The 25,261-nt window shown below is 49.7% G+C and overlaps 1 protein-coding gene across 2 annotated transcripts in view; it reads left to right on the top strand.

The window, feature by feature from the left end:
* Positions 1 to 20,724, top strand: part of C1QTNF12 (C1q and TNF related 12) — a 45,347-nt gene extending 24,623 nt beyond the window's left edge. For both annotated transcript variants that reach the window (XM_054009263.1, XM_054009262.1), the window contains 4 exons: positions 1,494 to 1,602; positions 3,289 to 3,379; positions 16,502 to 16,580; positions 18,263 to 20,724. In XM_054009263.1, the coding sequence (XP_053865238.1) occupies positions 1,494 to 1,602; positions 3,289 to 3,379; positions 16,502 to 16,580; positions 18,263 to 18,361 (378 nt within the window). In that variant the 3' untranslated portion in view covers positions 18,362 to 20,724. The remainder of the gene's footprint in view (positions 1 to 1,493; positions 1,603 to 3,288; positions 3,380 to 16,501; positions 16,581 to 18,262) is intronic.
* Positions 20,725 to 25,261: the final 4,537 nt, after the last annotated feature.

The raw sequence follows: 25,261 nt of genomic DNA, 5'->3' as shown, positions 1-25,261 counted from the left end.
GGCAGCGTTGATATAAAACCAGCATCAGAGAGAGTAAAGTGCTTTGAGATCTAGGAAATACAAGTGACTCGCACTAGAGAAATGCGGTGAATGATTTTTATTTCAATCGGTTTTTATTTCCTTTCTGTTTAGAAACAATAAGAAGATCTCGCAGGCTCTTCCTTGTTATACTGAAGGGGATCTAGAATCAGTGCTGTGACTGCAACTCTGGCAGTGTATCACAGGGAGAGAGACTTTCTCTAACGGAGGGCTACTAGTGTAAAGTCATAAGCACAAATACCAGGCAATTCAGTTCTGTCAGGGTTCCTTAGTTCTCTGGGTCCGGATGTGTGTACAGATAACTTAGATGTGGTGCATGTATTTACGTACATAAGCACCAGGACACTCCAGCAGCTGTTCTGCCAGCTAGAATGGTGCTATATAAACCTTGCAGGGGCAATGGTGATAGCGCTTGTCCCGACGCATTTAAGTTTCACATAATGCCCTTGTGGTGGAGGCAGAGTCTCTGAGTAATTTGCTTTGTTGGCCCATCAAAGCTGTTTCTGATTCTCCCTGACTCCAGCCAAACCGATCTTGAGAGGGCCAAAACTAACAATAAACACGTCGCATTGAGTTTATTTTAGCTTAAATCAGATAATCCGCTGTGAGTCTGACTTGAGACCACTTCCTTGTACCGGGAGACGCTGTGCTTTGCTCGCGTTTTGCCCGCTATTTTCCTCTCTGATCCAAACTCAGAAGAAAATGAAGCTAAATATAGATTCCGTAAGAACTCAGCAAGGCTGTGCAGCGCTGCTGGCACAAGAGAATCAGTCCTGTCTTATCAAAGCCTAGAGTGGTAGGAAACCTCTGGAGGCCCTGTGTTGTTGTCTCCTCTGTGTCTGCATCACAAAACCCACACACACAGCTTGGCACTGCAGAGACCCAGGACTGCCGTAGCGGGGGTAAGGCTGGTCAGGAGACTTGGGAGAACTAGGGAGTCCCAGGACTGGAACAGTAGGGGGCGCTAGAAGTTCAAGACATTAGTCCTTGGCAGAGCCAAGGGGCTCCAAGGACTGGAAGAGGGGGTGGCAGTAGGTAAGGACGAGATGCATTGGCAAAGCTGGTGTTGGAAGGCGGGATACAGTACTAGAATAGCAGGCGTTTTGAGAGTCCAGACCAAGGTGCATTAACAGAGCTGCATGGGGGAAACTTGCACAGAGCTCAGCCGCCCTAAACCTAAACCTGACTGGTTTTGTTAAATCCTCCCCTTTCCTGGGCATTAAAGCCACACCGAGGGAGAGCCCTGCCCAGGATAGGATAAGTTTCTAGGGAAGGAGAGGCCTGGCAAACCCTTCCCAACCTTCACACTCATCTGCTCCTCGCTCACACCTGCTCCTCGCTCACACACTCTTTTTCTCCCTGCGATGGGTAGAGATAACGATGGTTCAGATTGCTGAGGGGGTTGTTCAACAATTCAAGGTTTGCTGTTCTTTTCCCCCCCACCACCCCGATAGCCTTTGGCCAAAGGAGCTTTCCTCCGGGGATCAGGCTTGAACCTGGTGACTGGGCGCTTCACTGCAACTGTGTCTGGCATCTACCAGTTTTCAGCCAACGTCCACATCGGTGAGTGTTGTCCACTGGAGCCTATTCCAGTTTAGCATGGTGAGGGACTCTGGAACTCCAATGACTGCCTTATGGAGGCTATTCCATCGGAAACATGTGTAACAACCACCCATTGGTATGAGTCGTCAGTATCATACAGGCCTCTACCACTTGACCTAGCAGAGTAACTCCATTAAGTGGCAGCAGCAGTAGGTTGTTATCCTCTAGCGCAGGGGTGGGCAAACATCAGGGTTCTGAAACTATATGGAGGGCCGGGTAGGGAAGGCTGTGCCTCCCAAAACAGCCTGGCCCCTGCCCCTATCCGTCCCCTCCCACTTCCTGCCCCCTGACTGCCCCCCTCAGAACCCCCAAACCATCCAACTCCCCCTGCTCCTTGTCCCCTGACTGCCCCCTCCCGGGAACCCCCGCCCCTAACTGCCTCCCGGGACCCCACCCCCTATCCAATCCCCCCTGCTCCCTGTCCCCTGCCTGACCCCCGGGACCACCTGCCCCTTATCCAACCCCCCCGCTCCCCATCCCCTTACCATGCCGCTCAGAGCACCAGGACTGGCAGCTGTGTCGCCTGGCTGGAGCCAGCCACGCCGGTGCCCTCCTTGGCAGGAGTGCGCTGCCTGGCAGGAGCTCGCAGCTCCACCGCCCAGAGCACTGGCGGCACGGTGAGCTGAGGCTGCAGGGGAGGGGGGCAGCAGGGGAGGGGCCAGGGGCTAGCCTCCCCGGCTGGGAGCTCAAGGGCCGGGCAGGATGGTCCTGCGGGCTGTAGTTTGCCACCTCTGCTCTACCAGACCAGCCATTAATGGAGGCATGGCATGCACTTTGCCACTGTATTACCCAGGGTTACAGACAGTCCTCTCTGCTACCATAGGATGGTGCAGTCTGATAAAGGGATGGCATTTTATAACTCTACAGACATTTCATTGCTTTTCCTGCCTGTCTATAGATAACAGTGCATCAGACCTTTACGTGGGTTTTGGTGCTGGCTAGAGCTGGATGAATTATTCATAGTGAACAATTTCCCAGTTAAGAGTGACAAAGAGTCCTATGGCACCTTATAGACTAACAGATGTATTGGAGCATGAGCTTTCGTGGGTCAAAACCCACTTCGTCAGATTTCCCAGCTGACTCTCCAGAAAGCACAATGTCCATGGACAGCAGATCACGACTTTGACTCATTTGTTTGCCAGTTGGAATTTGCTGGCAGGGCTTTGGTATTAATGTGTTTTGCCCTTGAGAACTCTTCTCTGAGAATAGCTGTGTGAATTCACTGTCTGAACGGCACAGTACTTTCTCGGCCTGGGTGGCTCTGATTCTTTATCAGCTGTCCTGCTGCTGGCCAAAGTAAATCTCGTTTCTTAAGCAGCCAAATCTCTGCTATGGGCCCTAAATTCACTTTCGTATGAAGAAAACTTTCCCTCCACGAATGATTATGAAAAGCCTGGGGTGGGCATGTGGAAACGGAGGCAAACACGGCTAAATTGAAAGGACATTCAGAACCCACCACAATGTTCACTGATGCTTTTTCCTCCTATTCACTCAACAGTGGTAAAGGGCATTTCAATGAGAAACCAGCGGGGTACTTCTCTAATGGAGCCATGACGTGCTGCTTACAGCCTAACGTGGTTGATGATTTGTCCTGTGGTAGAGGGAGTTTCCTTCTTTCTTTATTTTCATGGTTTGCTTCTTTCCAAGATCACAGCGAGCTGAAGAGCAAAGTGCAGCTCCGGGCCAGAGACAATGTCCGTGTGTTGATCTGCATCGAATCCCTCTGTCATCGATACACGTGAGTCACTGCAATGCGGTTCTTAACCTGTCACAAACGGCTCCTTTCTCCGCTACTTTTGGCAAATGCCACGGATACCCTCTGTGAATGAGGGACAAATCAAAAACCTACTGGACCAAGCATCTCGAAAGGCCCAGGGTGTTCATCCTTTCAAATTCAATAAACAGAATGGTTATTACCCCTGGATCTCCTAGCGAATAAAGCACTCATCCGTCCTCGGTGCTGTCAGAGTTCAAGGCTATCCTGAGCTATGGCAGTGTTGTCTAGTGACAGGGAGAGGGGTCTTCAAAGCAGGATTCCTGAGGTCAAATTCATCCCTAGTGTAACACTGCTGAAGTCAATAGAATCACACCTGGGTTGAATTTAATCCCTGGCTTTTCTCCTGGGTATGCCACTGATGTGCTACCTGGCCCTGGGCAAGTCACTCCAGTTCCCTGTGCCCAGAAGGGAGTAACTATCTTTCCTTTCCTCACAGCAACCCTGGGAACCTTTGTGGGCTAGTTAATGAATTTGGATGCATGGACTCTATGAGCAATGGGACCAGGATTTTGAAGTCAGTGGGAGTTTTGCCATGGCAATGGGGCCAGGGTTTCCATATTGCTGCTGAGTGAGATGAGACAAAGGAAATTGACCTTCTCCTTAGCCCTAGAGCTTTTAGCTTCTCTTCAGGGCTGGGGTGAATCCATCCATGTGGCAGTTTTCACTGGAGCGGCCTGACTTATTACCTGATCTGCACGTTAGACAATAGAGGCCTTTGCTTTTCATCACTGCCCATGTGGGACCTTTACAAGCCCTCAAGAAATTCACCAAAAGACATTTCAGACTTTGATCAAAAAGAGTGTGAGATGGGTTTCTTGAATTGGCCCTAATAAAAACAGTGACAGGAAATTTAACGGGGAACTTCGGCCCAGGTAAACTTGGCAGGTGGACACCGTAATATATTTTGTACTTGCCTGTAAGGACCAGCAGCCTTGGTGCCCTACCAGATGAGCTCATAGATATAACATGTTGCCTCTGTTACTGAATGGCACTCTCTCTTGGGATGGCTGAAGGGTGTGTTATTAAAGCCGTGGGATACTGCTCACCAACCTCTCACTCAGACAGAAAGGCAGCATTCCAGCAGCGACCTGGGGCTGCAGAACCCTGCTATGCAAAGCGAGATCACTGGTAATTTTATAATGCTATGATTGCCCTTCTATGAAAGCTCTGAATCCAAGGTCACCTAGGAATTCATGAGTATCTCTAGGCTGTACATTATAGTCTCTCAGAACTTATCAGCACAGCTAGAACTCAGATCCTCCTGCTCCAAATATCGAGTCCCCTACTACATGAACAAGCAAAGAATCAGGGACGGCTCTATGTTATTTGCTGCCCCAAACACGGCAGGCAGGCTGCCTTTGGCGGCTTGCCTGCGGGAGGTCCGCCAGTCCCGCGGCTTCGGCGTACCCGCCACCGAATTGCCACCGAATCCGCGGGACCGGCGGACCTCCCGCAGGCATGCCGCCGAAAGCTGCCTGACTGCCACCCTTGCAGGGACCGGCAGGGTGCCCCCCGCGGCTTGCCGCCCCAGGCACGCGCTTGGAGCGCTGGTGCCTGGAGCCGCCCCTGCAGAGAACCTCTGTTAGTAGCATAAGGGCTGAAGCACAGGCACGCAGTACTAAGTCCATCCAGTAGAGGAGCTTCCCCCTTCAGCTTTAAAAACATGATTTTCTGCCACTTGAGCCACTAGCTGGCAGCGCTAGTAGACTCTTTTCTTCTTCTGTGGACTAGTCACTAAAGGACAAAGATCCGTGATCGTCTAGTATGGGTTATATAAGCACATACGTATAAATATGCCCCAGTCAGTACATTCGTGGGCGTTGTTTGTTGTGACAGAGATAGAGCTGGTTTTTGTTTCCTCAGAACTGAGAGAGAATTACTGGGCTGGTGCCTTTTCCCAATGATCCCCAGCTTTGCTAGCTACAGGAAGGCTTTTTGCCATTCCATAATTGCTGAAAAAATGCATGCTCCACCCTAGGAGAGATCCGTACCCAAAAAAACCCTCAAATAAACTTTTTTCCTATTGGATTGAGGTGCCCGGCACCAATCAGAAGCTTGTGATCTTCAGCCGAGAAAAAGTGGCTTTGATCTTTAAGACTAATCGCTTGGGGTGAAATTCATCCCTGGGCAGGTCAGCACAAGGGCTATGCCCCACTTAAGTCCTATTCTGAGGACTGATCCTCTGCACAGGGGTACATTTCATATGAATTAGAGATGCTCTAGTTCAACCAGAAGCCATGCCCTTGATGTAGGAATCACTGGATGTCAGACTAGATGATCAACATGTTTCCTTCTGGCCTTAAAATCGATGAATCCTGGGTGATTAGCTGACATGAAAGCATGTTTCCTCTTTCCCCGCCATGCACACGGAGAGGTCCATTCATCTTCATCTGTGTCCTTGGGCACGGGACACTCCTGGAGGCAGGATAATGGATTTGATGGACTAATGATCTGACCTGGTCTGGAAATCCTTGTGAACTAGACTTCACCAGGGATGAATTCTGTGCCCAAAGAACCCCCTGGGAAACAGGATCCGTCTTTGAACAGAAACTTGGTCAGGCTCTTGAGTTTTGTGTAAATTTTCCCATGAGCTCTCCCTGCTTGTCAATGGATGGCGCTAACCACGGTGTATACCTAAGTAAATATTCAAAGCATCATAGACAAAATGGGCTAGAATTGAATTTGGCCAAGGGTGCTGAGTAGAGAGAATGATATAAAAGTGTCAGAAAGACACTGTGGTTCCAGGAGGCAGGAATGAGATTCTGGGTCTGAAATACAGGCCCTGCTGTGACTTTTACAAGTTTTATTAGCTGTGAACAGCGTTCCTTCCCTGCCCTGCCATCAGACAACCCACACCCACGAACGGCTTCCTAAATATAATCACGTAAGTGCCCTGCTAAACCCTCGGGATGTACAAGTTGTCATTATGGTAACCGACCCGACCCACGGGCCTATCAATCTTCCCGAGGAAAGCCTCCCACAAACCCATCCCTCAGACTTCACTGCACACGTGCCTAGTAGTGCTAGCATGTTAATTCAGGGTCAGGGGAGACTATGGTAGCTATGTTTTTGTTATTTCACCTGCATCCCATCTGGATAGAGCTTAGCATCTCACTGATGCTGTCCTTCAAAATGCTGGACCGATCAGGAGGGTGGGTGAGTGTAGATCGTTCCTGATGCTAAATGTGCCAGGACCTATATACAAGCATGTCGTGTGTCCCCCCCAGGGATAAAGACACAGAGAGACCCCGTTTTGCATACTGAACCCCACCACCCATAACTCAGGGTGAGCATTGAGTCTTGGTGTGGTGCCAAGGATTGTTAAATTTAGCGGCCCCTTAGTATATGCCAGACCAGGGAGGACTTAGGAGAGATGTCATACTGTTCCTCAGCGACGGAAATAAAAAGCCATGCAATAAAAAGACTTGGGGGTAGAATTTTCTAACGTGCCTGAGTGATTTAGGAGTCTGTCCCATTGTCAAAAGTGACTTAGAAGCCCACGTCTCTCAGAAAGTCAATGGACTCCTAAGAGCCTACATCGCTAGTAGGCCTACATCGCCCCTAATGAAGAGCATCGGAAAAACAATTAATAGATTCTTGGGGGTGGGGGGAAGTGCATCTGCACTGTTCTCTTTGCAGGATCAGGGCCTTAAGGAAGGGCACCCAAAGCATGCACACAGACACAGGCACCGCTCTCACCAGCTTAACGAGTCACCAAGGCCCTGACAACCTTTGTCTCTGAAAAGGCAGGCTTCTCCCTAGGGAGCTGGGCAGAGGGACCTGACAAACATACGGGCAGGCCTGGCATTTCGCCCAGCAGAGGGCAGTGCTTCTCCCCAGGGCAGCCAGTCCCCTTCAAGGCTCGCTCTGGTCGTCTCTAAGGTCAAGAGACCCACCCCAGCTCACCCCCACTATTCGCCCAAATTGTAGTGAGACATGAGCAATTAGAGCACTGAAAATGTGTCAATAAAACAACTTTATGGGCGTGACTTAAAGCCACTAATGCCGTTAAATGTGTCGCCGAGGTGGAACCTCCACTTTCCCTGCCCTATGCCTGGGATGGCCGTAAATGGGATCGACCTCATCTCAGCTTTATTAGGGAATTAAATTGAAATGAAGCCTCGTACCATAAATACCAGGTCTCACTCTTGTGTTTCATTGGTTTGTGGAAAAGACTCGGTTGGTGCCCAAGTACCCATTAGTAACCAAGATAACGATGAGTGCAGAACACCCGCTGGCCTGTTGGGAAGGTGAGGATCTTGCTAACCAGGGCAGCGTTGTTCTGCAGTCTGCTTTAGAGTGGTCCTTTATGATTTCAGGGCTCAGAAAAGTGAGGAGCTGACGGGGCCTAAATGAGGGATGAGGAGAAATGTCTCCCCCCAAATGTTTTACTGGCCCACTCTGGGCAGCTGCAGGACTCAGAGCCTCCCACTCCTGGACCCACATCCCACACCTTTTTGTATGTGATTGTGTGACTGGTACCAGCTAGAATCAGGCATTTGAGCAAGCTTCCTTCATACAGCTTTGCTAAGTGCATCTCTCTCCCGGCCTGCAGCCTGGCCTCTCCTTGCTGTCTTATTACAGTCCCCTCCCTACTGATCATATTGGAAGCAGGACTGAAACTCTTTTGAGCAGAGACTGCCCATCATGCTGTATCTCACATATTAGGTGGGAAAAATGTCCCTGATGGACGAACCAGAGTGGTGGCCAAGGTATTTTTCAATGGAGCCCTTAGCCAGTGTGTATCAATGGCTGAGATTTCAGAGATTTGAAACTCTTAGCCTATTCGTGTTGCTCTCTGAGGGTGAAAAGCTATTTTTACTACCACTACAATGCTGGGGTGCCAGTTGCTTTCTTAATAGTGTTGAAGAATATGGATCTAAGGACTTTATCCGGCGCCCCGTTTTCATGGTATCTGAGCCTCATAATTTTTCTTGTGTTTACCCTCACAGTACCTCGGTAAGGTATGGAAATAGGACTATCTCCATCTTTTCATCTCTGGCGCAGTGGCTTGCTCTAGGTCGTGCAGGACGTCTGTAGTGGGGCAGGAAATTGAACCCACGTCTCCTGAGCCCCACATCAGCACCCTGACTGCTGGACCATCCTACCTGTCTTGGAACAGCTGAGTTCCAGTTCCTAGTGCACATGGGGCTGTCCTGGATTTCCACAGTCATGTATTCAGTTGTTTTTAAACTAGAGTGACCAGACAGCAAGTGTGAAAAATTGGGACAGGGGGTGGGGGGTATTAGGCGCCTATATAAGACAAAGTCCCAAATATCGGGACTGTCCCTATAAAATCAGGACCTCTGGTCACCCTATTTTAAACTGAGCTCTGCTTACTCAATGTCCCTTTTGGATTTATTAGGCCCATGAGGCAATTATCCTTGTTTATTTAAAAGGCTTGATAGTTTCAGAGCCATGGGCACTTGGGCCTGATTGATACTTAATGCCTTTTAGAGAGGGGAAGACAGATAACCATTTGTAAAAATAAAGAGGGGTGGGGAGCTCTCCTCCCTTATCAGGTTCTCCATACTCCTGACTGCTTTGATAAAGGCACTTGTCTTGAGGGAAAACAAAGTGTTTTTCATCGGGGAGGCTTACTCACCTCCCTCAAGGACCTTGTCTGTCTGTCTCTCCACACTCCAGCGTCAGCCATGCGGAGGAGCAATCAGGTATTGAAAATGTCTGTCAACAGCAGATCTCTTCTGACATGGCTGTAGCTAGCAAGGCTGGCGCATAGCTACCTTGTTTTCGTGGGTGGTTTTTTTCTGAGAACTTAGCACAACCATGCCACAGACTAATCCTTCCCTCAGCTAGGAAGCTAGGCCAGATGTCATCGAGAGCACTGCAACCTTCTAGGATATATCGCAGCTGTCTTCCGCTGTAATTTATGGCCACAAGCCCTGATTCTGCAAAGGGGAGCCACACTCCCACTCCCACTCAGGCTGGTGGGATGCCTTGCTTAGCATATAAGTAGGGTTACCATACGTCCTCTTTTTCCCGGACATGTCCGGCTTTTCGGCAGTCAAACCCCCGTCCGGGGGGAATTGCCAAAAAGCGGAACATGTCCGGGAAAATGGCGGCTCTGTTTAAGAGCCCGGCTGCCTGAACGCTCCCGGCTTCGGGCAGCCCCGTGCCTGGAGACCCTGCGCCGCCGGAGCCCGGGAGGGGAAGTGCCCGGCTGGGGGCGCAGGGTCTGGAGGCACGGGGCTGCCCGAAGCCGGTAGCGCTCGGGCAGCCCGGCTCTTAAACAGAGCGGGGGCGGCTGAAGCCTCCAGCCCCCGGGGCTCTGTGTAACTGACACAGTGTCAGTTACACAGAGCCCCAGCCGCTGGAGGCTCTGTTTAAGAGCCGGGCTGCCCGAGAGCTACCGGCTTCGGGCAGCCCCGCCTCCAGACCCTGCGCCCCCAGCCGGGCACTTCCCCTCCCGGGCTCCGGCGGCGCAGGGTCTCCAGGCACGGGGCTGCCCGAAGCCGGTAGCTCTCGGGCAGCCCGGCTCTGTGTAACTGACACTGTGTGTAACTGACACTGTGTCAGTTACACACAGCCCCGGCGGCTGGAGGCTCCAGTCCCCGCGTCTCTATTTAAGAGCCGGGCTGCCCGAGCGCTACCGGCTTCGGGCAGCCCCGTGCCTCCGGACCCTGTGCTGCCGGAGCCCGGGAGGGGAAGTGCCCGGCTGGGGGCGCAGGATCTGGAGGCACGGGGGCTGCCCGAAGCCGGTAGCGCTCGGGCAGCCCAGCTCTTAAACAGAGCGGGGGCGGCTGGAGCCTCCAGCCCCCGGGGCTCTGTGTAACTGACCCAGTGTCAGTTACACAGAGCCAAAGAGGAGAAAAGCCTCCAGCCCCCGGGGCTGTGTGAAACTGACACAGTGTCAGTTACACAGAGCCCCAGCCGCTGGAGGCTCTGTTTAAGAACCGGGCTGCCCGAGAGCTACCGGCTTCGGGCAGCCCCCTTGCCTCCGGACCCTGCGCCCCCAGCCGGGCACTTCCCCTCCCGGGCTCCGGCGGCGCAGGGTCCGGAGGCACGGGGGCTGCCCAAAGCCGGTAGCGCTGGGGCAGCTCAGCTCTTAAACAGAGCCTAAGAGGAGCAGAGCCTCCAGCTGCGCTCGGGCAGCCCAGCTCTTAAACAGAGCGGGGGCGGCTGGAGCCTCCAGCCCCCGGGGCTCTGTGTAACTGACCCAGTGTCAGTTACACAGAGCCAAAGAGGAGAAAAGCCTCCAGCCCCCGGGGCTGTGTGAAACTGACACAGTGTCAGTTACACAGAGCCCCAGCCGCTGGAGGCTCTGTTTAAGAACCGGGCTGCCCGAGAGCTACCGGCTTCGGGCAGCCCCCTTGCCTCCGGACCCTGCGCCCCCAGCCGGGCACTTCCCCTCCCGGGCTCCGGCGGCGCAGGGTCCGGAGGCACGGGGGCTGCCCAAAGCCGGTAGCGCTGGGGCAGCTCAGCTCTTAAACAGAGCCTAAGAGGAGCAGAGCCTCCAGCTGCTCCTCTTCGGCTCTGTGTAACTTATACAGTGTAAGTTACGCAGAGCCGCCGGAGCCCGGGAGGGGAAGTGCCCGGCTGGGGGCACAGGGTCCGGAGGCATGGGGGCTGCCCAAAGCCCGAGCGCTACCGGCTTCACGGTTTGCTGGGCAGCCTCCAGACCCTGCGCCCCCAGCTGGGCGCTTCCCCTCCCGGGCACCAGCTGCGCTGGGGAAGCGCCGGCTGGGGGCGCAGGGTCTGGGGGCTGCCCGGGAAACCGTGATGCTGGTAGCACTGGGGCAGCCCTTTCCCCCTGGCTGGGAGTGGGAGGGAGGAGGGGGCGGAGTTAGGGTGGGGGAAGGGGCGGAGTTGGGGTGGGGCTAGGGGTGGGGAAATGGGCGGGGCCATGGCCCGTGGAGGGTCCTCTTTTTTTATTTATGAGATATGGTAACCCTACATATAAGGGTCTTTTTTACAAGACTGGAGCCATAACATGGTGAGGGCCTTTGGCTCTGAGGAGCAGCTGCCAGGACCCCTGCCTTGTTCTTGCTTAGTCAGAGCTGATCGAAGGCTTAATCACCACTCAGTAGATTAGATTAAGCTCCTGTAACTAGGAGACAGAGCTGTGTTTCCACTGGGTGTCTACCATGGCCCTCTTCAAATGGTGTTGAAAACTATTGTCCCATCAGGGTAGTTCTACAGCCATGGTGACAAAGCCTGGCATGTGCCAGGTTCTAGCAGGGGCTGTTCTCGCTCTCTGACAATGGGTGAGGACCTGACTGTCCCTTGGAGTGGTGAGAGAATGGGAGGAGGGGCACGAGAACTTTTCTGTCATTATGGGACCTGTTCGGACGAGCATTCTGCTGGCACTGGGTGCACTGCTACCGGAGCCAGACGGTGGAATTTGCTAGGGATGTCTGCTTATACAGTCATTTGTTTTAGGGAGCTGAAAGCCTCGAGGCTTCCAGCTGTGACTGGGAGAGAGAGGGAGGCAGACACTTGGAGGGAAGGAGAGCGGGAGTGTGAGAGAGATGAATGAAGGATAGTTCCCGCCCAGGTTTGGCATTTGGTAGTATATGACACACACAAGTAACTCCCTAGTTGGCTCTTGGTGCCAAGTGATTTGTGCTCTCTGGGCCAAATAGCCCCCCCTACGCAGGTTATCTCCATGTTGGAGGGCTGGAAACGCCATGTGTTGCCACTCGCTCTGTTTCTTCACCTCACTGTGGAAAGGAGCGGGGTGGCGTTGGCCTCCTGGGGGAAGAAGCCAGAGGTGCTACCCACTGAACAGGGCAGATCTGGGAGGATCCAGCCAGGCAGAGGCCATGTGCCTCTGTCCTGCTTCCTACCTCCGTGACATGCCATTGGGATGGAGCTGTGCTCCCATGGGTTGACCTGTTATCCCTGTAACCTCCCCTCAGGGAGAGTTTTAGAGCACGCAGGGTGATATGGAGGGACAATGCTGGCTAGGTGATACAGAGCTTTCCAAACAGACTCTGACTTATTGGCACTCAGAGGATGGTCTGACCCTTGAAAATGATTTTCTGTCCATTACATATGGGCCTGATTAAAAACCCCAGGCCAACACACTCCTCCCATCCAAAGAGCAGGCTCCCATACAGAGCCCTGTCTTTTCCATAAACATACTTTCTTTGTGACCATCACACCTACAAAGCAATTAATAAACAATGAGCAATAAAAGGATGCTATAGTGCTTGGCAAACTTGACAAGCTGATCGGAAGCAGGGTCATTTCACTCATCACTGAAATGCAGCTGGTTCTTGGGCGGAAGGAGGCAGCGGTTTAAGAGCAAACAGCAACACTGCATGACGGTTCAAGAGAGAGGAACAATAGTGTTTCCAGTGGAAACCACAGGGGGTGTTTTCAGATTTCATCTGGAGGACATCACCTGCAGCTCACCTCTTTCTCTGCTGCTCTAACACTATACTTAGTTATTGGTTCAGCTCTGAACTGGGGGAGACAGTGCAGTCCTGGACAGAGATTCAGGAGAGCTGGGTTGTTTATTCCTGGCTGTGGTGCTGACCTGCTTTGTAATCTTGAACAAGTAACGCCCTTTACAATGGAGAGAATAATACTTACCTCTTTTGGAAAGCACTTTGAGCTGTACAGCTGAAAAAGGCTATATAGAAGCTAGTTGTTGTTATTTCTGAGTCACCACTTCCATGGAGCATTTGGTCAGGTGGGTAGGGCATGGAAGTAGGACTCCGGAGATCGGGGTCTGTTCCTAGCACTGCCACTAACCTGCTGAGTGACCTTGAGCAAGTCACTTTCCTTCTCCGGGCCTCACTTTCCTCAGCTATAAAACAGCTACTTGCTGTGAGATCAGTGGACCTCCATGAGTATGTGAATATTAGAACAGTACTAGCAATGTGTCCCATAGCAAGTGGTAGATTTTCCCTCGCTACCTACAGCAGTCAGAATTCTTGTGTCGTTTGTGCAACGTTCAAATAATTTTTTTACACCCTGTGTAAAACAACTGTGCACTTAGTGCAAGGAGTCATGGCTATTGAGAGAGTAGCTATCGTACTGACTGCTGCAGAGTGCCCCCTGTAGGGCAGAATTGGACATTCTTGAGAGTCATTTAGAGGGCCGGAAATAGTGATTTCAATCCATTTGCTTGGCAATTGTAGAGCAAGAGCCTGTGTAGGGCTGCTGACCTGACTCCCCAGCCCAGGAAGAATAACGCTGTGCCCCAAGTCTGTTCAGGCACTTCCATCGGGGCACAGTTGGATTCTTTAAACACAGAACTCACAAAGCAAAGCTATTCCCCTGAGCAAAGCAAGCTGCAGGGCCCAGAGGCCCTTCCCCACTGCTCCAGGGCCAGCTACAGATACCAGCTTCCCAACTCCCGCTCCCCAAATGTTGTTTTCTACTTCTCATGCCCCAGGGTGAAGCAGACTCATCTACTAAGTCTGTAACTGCCACCAAATAATATATTCCTCAGACATTCATGCCACTGCACTCTTACCCTCCTCTATACCCTTAAAAACACCGTAGTCCAGCTTTCTAATGTTACCTCACTTTCCCGATACTCTTCTGTAGCCTCAGACAGTATGTTCTGTCACCTTAAAAGTGTCTCCATTCTTCCTAAAGAGGCTTTCCTGGAAACACTCCCTGCATTCAGGGGATCAGCTGCTTGTTAACCTTACACATGTTCCATCACCCAACTTCGCGTCTAGTCGATAAATATAAATGATCATTCAGACCATAGTGACCAGTTAGTCTAAATATGAGCACTTCACCGATCCTTTCCGAACTTTGGAGTTGCACATTATCCTCTGTTTCGGGGAATCTTCTTCCTCTCTTCTCCTTGGTCCACAATTGATGTAATTCCTTCTTAATGTTTGTTTTGTTTTTGTTTTTTAAACTAAACTTCTAAATTCCTGCGTAGTCGAAGGAATCTTTTTATATCAGTGTCTCCATGTTTTAAAGCATTTTTCACTTCTTTATCTGAAGCTTTTTTGCCAGCTATCCCTACACGTGCTGGAATCCTTGGTAGTAATATGTTCACCCGGTTTGCATGATTTCAATGTCCAAACATCCTAACTCTGTTGTCAAAAACAATATTTCATTGATTAGATTTGAGGTATCCTGGGAATGGCCAGAATTCCTGATAATGAATCTGAAAAGATAACAGGTGTGGTAGGCTGTACACCTCTTATCTAGTTCAGTGCTAACATTAGTCCCACCAAGTCAGCTATCATAATGGCTACAAAATTAGATATTCTTTTAGATTTCTTAACTCCAATCTCAGGGATGCAAAAGGCTGCTCCCATTCAACTTATTTTTTTCAACTTAAGATTCGCCTATATATATAATATTTTGCAATGGTGACTTCATTTACCGTATATAAATGGATAAACTTTATCTGTCATATAGAATGACTCTTTCTTTCCCTTTATTATATTATATAATTCTAAACTCACGTCCGGAAAGACAATTTTCCAAGTATAATTTATTGCCCCATAATTATAGATTTGAATCTCTTCTGGTCCTTCCTTTTCACATAACTCTTTTACCTACATTTTAACCCTCTGAGCATGAAGGAGTTTACTGTGTTAGGCTACATTTCGTCTGCTTTATTCCCAACATTCCTCATATATTCTTATCTGCACCGTTTCCCTTAACTTGAGCCCAAAATATCAGATCTAACTTTTTCATTCTCAAATTAATAGGCATTTCTCCAGTAGCTACCTGCATTGCACATAGTGGTGTCATAAGAAATGCACCACATGCAATTTGTAGCATTTGAGCCTGAATTGACTAACTTTTTAAGCTCCGATCTGGTCACAGAACTAAAGGCTTGACACCATAATCTATGATTGATCTTATTAACGCTCTACGTAGCATCATTTGCACTTTCTTATCTGCTCCCCAACAGGGCCGGCGCAACCCATTTGGTGATCTAGGTGGTTGCCTAGGGCGCTACAATTTGGGGGGCGGCGACCGTGGCGGTATTTCGGCGGTGGGACCTTCCGCCACCTCTGTGGGGGGTGGCATTTCAGGGCGGGACCTTCCGCCGCCTAGGGCGGCAGAAAAGCTGGCGGCGCTCCTGCTCCCCAATTAATCCCAGCAATACTTTTAAGCAGATGAATCCTACCTTTTACATTTGTTTGTAATACTTTTTATATAGCCTTCCAAGTGAGTTTGTTATCAAACACTACACCCAGAAATTTAAAACTATTAACTACACATGCCTGTTCTCCATAAAGAAATCAATTACACTCATCTTTAGTCTTTTTCCTGGTGAAGATCACTCCATTTGTTTTAGATCCTCAATCAGCTCCCCAGTGTGAGACCTCCCTGAATGCTTCATTGCTTCTTTCTCCAGCCACTTTAATTCTCCTGCGTTTGACCCATATTGCAACTACGGTGATACCTATTCCTGCCCTGACGCTTTTTGGGTGATTGTTTATCATAATATTAAATGTGGTTGGGCTGATAACACTTCCCTGTGGAGTGCCATAGGCGATATTATAGATATCTGTTAAGACTTTCCCTACTCTAACCTGTTTAGTCCTCAAAAAAATCTCTTGTCTACTCACACATTTTTCCTTTTACCTCTATCTTGGCTGACATATAGAACAAACCCTCCCTGCACACCAGATCATATGCTTTTTCAGTGTCCAGAAAGGCAATTATCTGCTCCCCATGCTGAGTCACTTGCTGGCTTTTATAATGGCTTGGTAGGTCTCAGCTGGGAGGTAGCTAATCAGTTCCTCTTCTCCTGCTGCTACTTTTCACACCTGTGTAGGACTCCTGGAGTGGCCTGTTGTAGATGTCTGCCACTAACTAATGGGGGGAAGAAGGGGGTTGGAGGCGATTTCCCTGGGAGCAGGTTATCACCTAACTGTCACTCCAGGGTTTCTTGCACCTCCCTCTGAGGCACCTGGACTAGATGGGGTCCACTGGTTTGATCCAACATAGCAATGCCTATACCAACACTGGTTTTCCCCCTTTTCCCTCCGGGAGTGTGGAAGCTCTTTGAGAAGGGGAGGACTGTGACTTAATCTGGATGTCTTTGTTTCTGCTTAGGTGTTTAGCTGATGTGACTAGCTGGCTGAGTTAATGTGCATATTCTGTTCTTCTCTGGCTGCTGTTTAGATCTTTGGAAGTTATTGCTGGTCTGGAAAGTAACAGCAAGATCTTCACTGTTTATGTGCATGGGTTGCTACAGCTACAGGTAAGGGGGCATGGAAGATGATGATGATACAGTCTGCACTCATTCAGTGCCCAGTGCAGTTGTAGTTGTGTTGGTCCCAGGATATTAGAGGGACAAGGTGGGGGAGGTGATATCTTTTACTGGGACAACTTCTGTTGGTGAGAGCGATAAGCTTTCAAGCTTACATGGAGCTTATTACACACACACACACACACACACACACACTTACACTTTTCTCTCTCACAGAGTGTGGTGGGATCACAGAGACCCAAATCCACAAAGGTATTGAGGCTCCTAGCTTCCTTTGTGGAGTTGGGCAAGAGTGCTTTATAGCGTAGGCACTGGCTTCGTCTCTACCCGGGGGCGGATGGGGGTGTTTGACAACCCCCCCCCCGCCCCAGGCTCATCTCCACTCCACCCCTTCCTCCAAGCACCCGCTTCCTCCCCACCTCTTCCCGCCCCAGTTGTGCCCCAGGCCCAGCCCCCTCCACCCCTTCCCCCAGGGCCCCACCCTCACCCTGCCTATTCCTGCCCCCTCTCCTCCCCCAGCCCTGGCCCCACCCCTTCCCCCAAGTCCCCACCCCCACCTCACCTCTTCCCACCCAGTTCTGTCCCCTCCTCTGAGCGTGCACTGTCCCCGCTCCTCCTCCTCCCTCCCAGCTCCTCCTGCACGCTGCGGAACAGGGAGGGGGAGGAGTTGATCAGCGGGGCTGGTGTCAGGTGAGAGGTGCTGAGAGGAGGTGGGGGGAGTTTGGTTGACAGTGGGTGCTAAGCACCCACTAATTTCCCCCCCTCCCCCGTGGGTGCTCCAGCCCTGGAGCACCCACGGAGTCAGCACCTATGCTTTATAGGCATTATTGAATTAAGATTCTCAGCCCAGCTCCTTTCCCCTCCCTTCCACCCCCTATGTAGTAGGGAAGTGTTCTTAACTTCATTTTAGGATTAAGGTACCATGAAATTAAATGGTCACCCAGGGAGTCTGTGTCAGGGCTAGAAACAGAAACCTGATCTCCTGGTTCCAAGTTCCCAACTTTAACCACACAATTAATCTTCCTCCTACAAAACTGTGATATTAATAATAGTAAATACATAAACTCTTCATCCAGCCATCTCCCAGGGCTTTACCAAAGTGGGTAAGTATCATCCCAATTTCATAGAAGGGAGACTGAGGCAGAGAGCACCAATTGCCCCAGGTCACCCAGCAAGACAGTGGCAGAGTAAGGAATAGTCATCTGATTTTTCTATATATACACCTATCTCATAGAACTGGAAGAGACCCCAAAAGGTCAAGTCTAGCCCCCTGCCTTCACTAGCAGGACCAAGTACTGATTTTGCCCCAGATCCCTAAGTGGCCCCCTCAAGGATTGAGCTCAGAACCCTGGGTTTAGCAGGTCAATGCTCAAACCACTGAGCTATCGCTCCCCCCAAACACTGAGCTATCCCTCGTTGGCTGCTCTAACCACTAGACAGCACTGTTTCCACACTCTAATCATGTCAAGCCCAGACACGGATGTAAATAGAACTGAATAGTAACAAGCTAGAAACACAATGCTGCAGTGAAAATATTTGAGCAGCTCCCTGAAACCACCACATTCTGTTGTCCCGAGTCCACCCTCACGATAGCCTTTGCTGCTTTTCGCTTTCCCTTACACACTGGATAGCCGTATCCAATTCCTTTCCCGCTTTTTGTTTTGAACATACAGGCTGGGCAATACACCTCTATATTTGTCGACAACAGCGCAGGAGCCCCCATCACCATTCAGAATGGATCGGATTTCATGGGCATGTTTATGGGCGTCTAATCTGGATCCCCACCACAGGTTGGGTGGGGAAGGACATGACTCAAGGAGCCTTGCAACATACATCTGACTGAACAACCCTTTACTCTGACCCTAGAGGACTGCTCCGTTACCCATTGGCGTCTATTTTTAATACAGTGAAGTAAAGAGCCTTTCCTTTTGCAGACACTCAACTTGCTTTTCAAAGGCTGCTGCTTTTAAATGTCTACATCAGTTCTGCCTACAAATATATTTTAAATAATAATAATAATTAAAAAAAGAACTGTATATTATTTAAATTGTCTGTGCTTCACCAAAAGCTCACAGCGCAATATACCAAGGTCTGGAAGGGTTACATTGTAACTATCTGTATAACACGATTGAGCTTGTATCCGGCGTGTCTTGGGGATCGATGGGTTTTGTTTGAGTTTCTTTGCAAACTAGCTAACAAAGCAAAAATATATATATATATGGATGGATTCTCTGTATTTGGGAGGAAGAATATAGGGATTTGCCAGCAAACTCTGCTGATGTCACGCTCTGGACAAGTTGAAAGCCCCCACTTTCCGGCCTGCCTCCTGGATGACTGATACACAGCATGCTGACTGCTTTATCTAACATCAAGTCTGAGTGTTGCCCAGTGTAATTCTGGAGGCCCAAGGACTGAAGCGACATTGTTACTTTATTTCCAAATAGTTCCTTAATCTCTTGACAAAGCTGAGCATTTCATGTTGGCTGCGTGATTACTTTTTTATGTTAGGGTAAGACAAACAAGCAAGGGCAACAGTTCTAGCCAACTCTCTGCTTCCCTTATATTCTTATGTTTTAGTAAGATATATATGTATTTTTAGTCACATCCATATATGCAGCATTCCCTGGGCCCCACATATTAAGTTGTAAACACGGCAGGAGTACAGTTGCTGGTTGCCAACAGGCCTGGAAAAGGCTGGGGACCAGAGGCCCCAGACTGGCAATGTGAAAGTTGTCTTTTTGTATGGTGCTAATTTGGTGGCGGAATTGATGAAAATATCTGAGCAACAAGGAGTGTAACTCCCCTCCCTATAGAAGGCATTGTTTACGACCCACCTTTTCCCTACTTTTAGGTGTTAAGTGCTTCAAAGGCCTTGTAAATGTCACCTGGAAGGCACCAGATGAGAAGGTCACAGGATCGGGGCTTGTCCAGACCCCAGTTTGCAAAGGTAGGTGCCTTAATAGGTCCTGCACCTCCCAAATTCCGGTGTTCCCTGGTGCTAAGGTGTGAAACCCTGACGCACATGAAATCAATAGGAGTTTTGACTTCAGTGGGGCCAGGATTTCACCCATGATCTGGAGACTCAGATAACCTCTGAGGCACATAAAAGCTCATTGGATGCACCTGGGTGTTGATTCCAGCATCAGTAGATGGGACTTGGATGTTTTGCTAATGCAAACTCTATAGAAAAATGACCCTGTCAGATGACTCTAAAGAGACACTGGCAAGGCAAAGAATGGGATCGATGGGCCTTTTAACATTGATCTAAACTGATAAGAAAATAAATGAGAGATTCCAAATACCTAGTTTAGGGGTCTTGTACTTGTCTAATCTCACCAAGCAATGAACCCACCGATGCCATTTTTGTGATACCCACAGAAACGCTGCCCGCTCCTCCCTCTGCTGGCTCTCTGGGAGGAGATAATCAATGAGCCTCCATGCTCCAGTGACACTGCAGCACACAGCTGATCGATTTAAGGCACTGTGGGAAAAGTTGTGGTAGAACAGAAATGGGTTCTTTTGTATCAGCTACTTTCTAAACCCAGGGAGAAAAATATCCAGCGCAGAGGCGGCGGGGAGGGGGGAGATAGTATTTTCGGTTTGCTAGGAGTATATTAAAAAGCAATAAAGAGTTGGAAAACCCGGGTCCTTTAAACACAGGCCCTATTCATCCCTGTAGTCGGCAGAGTTCCATGAGTGGAGGAGTCTGTCCCAGGCCTGGCTACAGACGTATGAGACAATCTCTGTGACAGATATCAGCTGCCGATGTGTGTTGTACACTGTTATCCTCTCAGTGCACGCTGGTCCCTGGGATCAGGCAACTGGTGGCAGCTCAGGCCTTGATGGAAATGAATCAGTCAAGCGGTGAAGACAGACTATTGACACTGCGTGATTACAGAGTACAGGTAGCCCAGGCAAGTAGCCTATAAGCCAGAATATATCCCTAGACCATATTTTATATTGTGTGAATACTTGTACTCACCAGGGCTTTTTCATGCTGCAGCATACTCACTGAGTGTTGTGCCGTACAAAGTGGTGTTATACCTATGAATCGTGAACCGTTGTCTCACTGATCTTAGCAAATTGGAGTTGAAATATTTATTTTGTCGTAGAACTAAAATGCTTGTTTGACTTGGCTTTTTGTTCGTTTGTTTTATTGGGTTGGTGGTTTCCCCTCGATATTCACCGTGGGTTGGATTTTACCTACCTGCAGTGCCTGGAAGGGAACACCCCCTCCCCCCCCGTATTTATTGGTATTACGATAAGACCTAAAGGACTAGCTGAGATCTGGGCCCATTATAGTGGGCGCTGTACAAACACATAGCAAGAGACAGTCCCTGTCCCCCAGGAGCTTACAGTCTAAATATATAAAGGGTTGGAAGTGTGAAGGGTGAGGAAAGTGACTTGTCTCGCAGTAAAGCCAGGAATAGAGCCATGGTCTTGTCTCCCAGGCTGACATGCCATCCGCTAGACCGGTGTTTCTCAACCTCTTTGGTACCAGGGTCCTGCTTGCTGCCTTCCTAAACTGTGTCAGGCAGATCTCCGGGACCAGAGCCGATCCACGGACCGGTCGTTGAGAAATGCTGCACTAGACCACAGTGCCTCTCCAATAAGTAAATAATGTGTGGTATGAATTTAGTGCTGGTGAAATGGCTCCAGCTGGCAGCCCCGGCGGGATTAAAGTTCTTTCCAGGAGCCTGATCCCTATGGCCACTGAAGTCAATGGGAACCTTTTTCCTTGACTTCAATGGGCTTTGGATCAAGTCCTATATCTACAGGACAAGCCACGGTGGAAGCTTCCCCACGCATTGCCCTATTGGTGTGTCAGCCCTGAATGTCACTGGAAGGCTGCTACTCCATGCCTCAAGGGCCTTGGCCGTCAATCTGATTAGACACATTAGAGAGAAATAGTCAGTCCAATGGTAAGACGAGAGGGGACAGGCTGTGAGGCATGTTGGTGGCAAAGAGTCAATACACAAGGGAACTAGCAGTGAGCCGGGTGTGTACCAGACTCTGGAATAATAGCCACTGAAGTGAAAACAGAAGACTCCAAGGCAGGACATGGCTTGGGAGAAGTGTGGAGGGGGGGTGAATGCGTTGAACTGCCTGACCGCTGTTTGGATGCTGTGGAGATTGATAGTGTGAGAAGCAAAGTCTCGGTGCTTCTCTGTCTGTAGCCACAAAATTTATAGTCCAAGGAAAAACACGAGCGCTTGGGAGAACCCGAGTTCAGTGTGAAGGAGACGTTGTTTATAACAAAACCCGAGTGCCTGAGCCTTTGGTTTAATGGCCAAGAGTGTAAATCCCACCCAAACAGCCCCCAAGGGGAGGAGAATCATGGCAAGACCGAAGGAAAAACTGAAACAGGCACAACCGAAAGGGCTTTGTTTTTCTCCTCAGACCTGTGGAGATGTCAACATTTGCAGGCTGTCCCTTATGTGCAGGACTCATTCACGGGTCCTTAGAGAGGAAAGGCTTAAACCACTGGACTGAGTGGAAGTGGGATTTATCAACGCAAAGGAACAGCTTTATTCTAGTGATGGAACATAGGACAGGAAGGGGGCTGCTAGGTCATTGAGACCTCCTATGGCAGGCAACCCCATGGACTCATCCCATTCAGAGTGACACTTTGACAGCCAGTTGAATGGTGGAGCAACGTTGTGCTAGGCATAAAGTCAGAGACACTAACCTCCTCTTCACTGGTGAATGATGCCACTTACTGCTCTTTGTATCAGGGTAGCACCCAGAGATCCCAACCCAGATCCTGGCCCCATTGTGCTAGGTGCTGCACGGCCGTGTAGACGGACCGGAAGAGCTCAAGGTCTGAATAGATGAGACTGACAAAGGAATCGTCGGCCCCATTTCAGAGCTGGGAATCTGAGCTACAGCAAGATTGTGATTTGTCCAGCATCGCACAGGAAGCCCCAGGCCCTTCGCCCCAAGCCCATCTGTGAATGCTTTCCTCTCTCACTACCACTGGCACCACAGCAGCCAATGTGCTGTGCAGTTGCTCCCCACACTCCCAGGGCACACACATCTATCCCTCTCAAAGGGTCTTCATTTTAGACATCCATTTACCTGCATATTGTACACAGCTGGTTTGAATGCTTCTCTTGTTTTGTGCAAAGCATATTCTGCATTTAGCAGCGTGCCATGCTGTGTTACCAGTGTTTGGGGGCATTACTGAAAAGTTACTCTAATGTGTGTAGGGGGGTGTGAGGTGCGGGGTTGTTATAAGCATACGATTGGGCAAAAACTTGTCTTTTCAGCTAAAGTCATTGCGCCCAGCTCTGAACATCCCAGATCCTGTCATTAGAGAGCCCCTGAAACTTGCCATATGAATAAGGGTTTGTCCTAATGTCTGTGGGTAACATTTCCCCACACTGCATTGCACTGGTGCTGGACACTATGGGAGCCTACAAGACAAGAGGCCCTATATAAAATCTGATATATTATTATTTAAGCTCCCTGCTCTGGTCTTTTTCTTGTGCCCCTTCCTTTTTCTGTAGCTTTGCTCTATATTCTGTATATTTTACATTCAAGCTGTGGCAGATTGAAAGAGATGTGCTTGTTGCATGACCATCCTGGCTAGGAGGCATTAGCAGAATGAGGGAGGATGGGAACCATTCATTGTATATTTTGAAACCTGTGAAAAGTCTTGGGTTGAGTTTTGGATAAAATTTCAGGGAAGCAGCAAGGGGCAGGGGATGTTTGTGCTTTTTCTGCATGAGTTTACCTTTTCCTAATAGCAAGGCCTCCTGAGGGTGTACTGTCCCTTGAGACAGGCATGGTCGCAATCCCAGCTCTGACACTGGCTCGCCCTATGGCCTTGGTCAAGTCACTGGAATGGCCTGTGCCTCAGTTTCCCCATCTGTAAAATGTGGGGGGGGGGATTACTTACTTGCTTCACAGAAGGGCTTGAGAGAATGAATCGGTCGATGCTTTTAAAATGTTTTGAAGATTAAATGCTCTATATAGCTATCTATTCTACCTAGCACCAATCATGATAGTATCTAGGCTCCAGACACTAGTCTCAGAAATGTTCCGTAAAGGACTCCCCTATCTCCTACCTGGTTTAGCTATTACTTAAAGAGATTTTCTTTCTTTTTCATGCCCTCCTGTAAGGCTAATCGTCTGCCCCCGCCTTTGCAATAAAATGCACCGTGCATTGTGCTCTAAAGACAATTAACATATCAATGCTAATGGGTCACACACCCAAGGGGCAGCATACATAAATCCACTGAAGTCAATGGCTCTATCTATCTTCTGCAGAAGTGAGTCAGTGGCTCCCTGCAGCAGGGGTACTCCCCAGCAGATGTGTATGGGGGGGCTGGTAACCCCTGCCTTGCTGTCCCTTTGCATTGGGCCCGCAATGCTGAATCGGGCCTTTTGTAATGGGGGAGCTGCACTAGCCCCTAATTTGACACAGAGCAGCCCTTGGATGGTAACCCCACCAGCTTGAGCTGTGTTAGAACCGGCAGTGTAACCCCTAGGCTGTCCTGTCCCCCTCCCCCTCCCCCTCCCCCTCCCTTGCTAGCTGCTTAGAAGGAGAAGGGGAAAAAGCAATCTCCTTGGCACCTAGACAGTACACGACTCTAATTTCGGGCAGGCTGTGAATATTTTCCCTGGCTGGGAGCTGACAGGTTATGGGGTTTTAAGCCCTATTCAAATTTCAGGTTTTGTAAATGATTTTGATGCCACACTTCAGACTGACTCCACGGGTATTTATGTTGGATTAGCAGCAGATTGCCTGCCTTTCCTCACTGGATAGAAGAAAGCCCGGCGTATGTAAACTCCCCTTGAATGGCGTGCTATTAACCTTCAAGCAAAATGATTCGTTTGTCTTATAAAACTCTGTTATAAATAGGGACAGACTATAAATCACTCCCGGGACCCATGATGAAATCGCACAGAAATGGAGTGTATACCGTAGGGGAAGGCAGCACACAGAAGGAGGGAAAGATGGTTAGTGAAAGGGTTAGCTAGGGAGTCTGCTGGGAAATACGAAAGCTCTTCTGAGTCTGAGACGCGAATGAAAAAGTGGGGTGCATCAGCCCGAGATGTGCTTTAGACATCTTCTCTTGTGCGACATTTGAGAATGACATGGGGAAGATAATAGAATGAATGTACTTCGGCATTTTAACTATCTTCATGGACAAGTCCGATGGATGGGATTTCAGAGGGCTCTATAGACATTAGAGACGGGGCACGGATTCTATACAAATACCTCTTAAAAACCTAGCGGGCGCTGCTTTGTGCCATCCTTTTACACCTGTCCAAAGGAAGTGCAATGCGCTACCATTCCAAGCTGGTAGCATTGTGGTGGTGTTGTTTGTTAAACACTCACGCAGCATGGATGGAAAGGAGAACACAAGTCAGGGGCGTAGAATTCAATGGAGAATCAGATCCTGGACAAGTTCCAACAAGGAAGGGGTTAAGATCCTTCCCCAATAAGCCAGTGTCCTCAACTGGCTGGCTGTGCAGGGGGTTCCCAACAGGAGTGGGCAGTGGAGGCCCTGGGGGAGGGGTATTTAAATCTGCAGGGTGCTGGTCGCCCGGGGAAATGCGTATGCCCCTTCAGCCTGCTTGGTGTCTGAAGGAGCCAGCCCCCTTCCCCCCCCTGTTCCTGCGGCTCAATGAGTGGTCTGCCTTTGTTAGGGCCTTAAAAGGGC

The sequence above is a fragment of the Malaclemys terrapin genome, chromosome 19 (genome assembly GCF_027887155.1).
Source record: "Malaclemys terrapin pileata isolate rMalTer1 chromosome 19, rMalTer1.hap1, whole genome shotgun sequence".
Taxonomy (NCBI): domain Eukaryota; kingdom Metazoa; phylum Chordata; order Testudines; family Emydidae; genus Malaclemys; species Malaclemys terrapin.
The sequence above is the reverse complement of the archived record's forward strand: the minus strand, read 5'-3'. Positions and strand labels throughout refer to the sequence as shown.